The sequence below is a fragment of the Buceros rhinoceros genome, unplaced genomic scaffold, assembly GCF_000710305.1.
Source record: "Buceros rhinoceros silvestris isolate BGI_N320 unplaced genomic scaffold, ASM71030v1 scaffold11386, whole genome shotgun sequence".
In the NCBI taxonomy this organism is placed as follows: domain Eukaryota; kingdom Metazoa; phylum Chordata; class Aves; order Bucerotiformes; family Bucerotidae; genus Buceros; species Buceros rhinoceros.
This window is the reverse complement of record NW_010416954.1, coordinates 21,488-22,634: the sequence shown is the minus strand read 5'-3', so window position 1 is coordinate 22,634 and position 1,147 is coordinate 21,488. Positions and strand designations below refer to the sequence as shown.

At 59.3% G+C, this 1,147-nt stretch overlaps 1 protein-coding gene across 1 annotated transcript in view; it reads left to right on the top strand.

Moving 5' to 3' along the window:
• The first annotated feature begins 834 nt into the window (after window positions 1–834).
• The window catches only part of CDC42EP1 (CDC42 effector protein (Rho GTPase binding) 1), a 2,550-nt gene continuing 2,237 nt past the window's right edge, over window positions 835–1,147 (top strand). Inside the window, exon 1 of the mRNA XM_010137996.1 lies at window positions 835–1,102. Coding sequence (XP_010136298.1) covers window positions 835–1,102 — 268 coding nt within the window. The remainder of the gene's footprint in view (window positions 1,103–1,147) is intronic.

Below are 1,147 nucleotides of genomic sequence, written 5' to 3'. Positions count from 1 at the left end.
CACAGGCAGGGGAAACTGAGGCACGGCAGGAGATGTCAGAGGGGTGAGGAAGATCATGTGTTTTGGGGTGAAAACCTTTTTCTTCCTCCCCAAGAGAAGAGCCAGGCGGCAAGGGGGACAGCTGGTAGCACCTCCCCACCGTTGTTCGTGCATATTCTTCAGTCTCCCCAGCCAGTCCCAGGGCACAGCCAGCATGGTTGGGAAAATCCTCTCCGATGGCTTCACCATTCCTTTTATCTTGTTTAGGCAGCCAACGAGAGGACTGAGGCACTTGCCCTGCCAGCCCACCCCAAGCTCCATTCCAAGCTCCAAGTCGCCCGCTGCCCCATCCATCACCAGTTCCCTTCAACCAGCAGCAGCAGAAGACGATGGCTTAAATCCTAACCCCACCGCCAGACGCACCACCCCAAGCTCCATTCCAAGCTCCAAGTCGCCCGCTGCCCCATCCATCACCAGTTCCCTTCAACCAGCAGCAGCAGAAGACGATGGATTAACTCCTAACCCCACAGCCAGACGCAGCTTCCAGCAGCCTCCACAGCAGGAGGGGTGACCCCAGACACTTCCTAGGAACACCTCCACGCCGCCACTGTCCTTGCCACCAGGGACATACCTGCTGTGGGTGATTTTATGAGTGCGACATAGTGGAGGGAAGCAGGGCAACAGGCTCACTTCCCACCTGCTGAAAGCCAAGGTGACGTGAGCCATTCACTCGAGAGCATCAGAGCAGGAGCCATGGGGAGGCCAGTGATGTGACAGGCCACCCCAGTGGTGGAAGCCCAGTGAGGGCTGGGTTGGAGGCTTTTTCAAAGGTGAGGACAAGGTAAGGAGTGCAATATGAGCCTGGGGAAGCTGCCAGTGCTCAGCTGGGTGTCAGGCTCCCATGGCAAGCGGCGGCTGAAGTCAGAGCTGACGCCGGACATGATCAGCCCACCACTGGGGGACTTCCGGCACACTATGCACGTGGGGCGCGGCGGGGACGTCTTTGGGGACACCTCTTTCCTCAGCAACCATGGTGGGACCGAGACGGCCAAAGCTAACAACTTCTTCACCCGGACACTGCGTCATGTCCGCCGGACACCACTGAGGAGCCGGAGCAGCGGGGGCCAAGCAGTAGCATCGACTGCCCCTCCAGCCGTCTCACCCATCA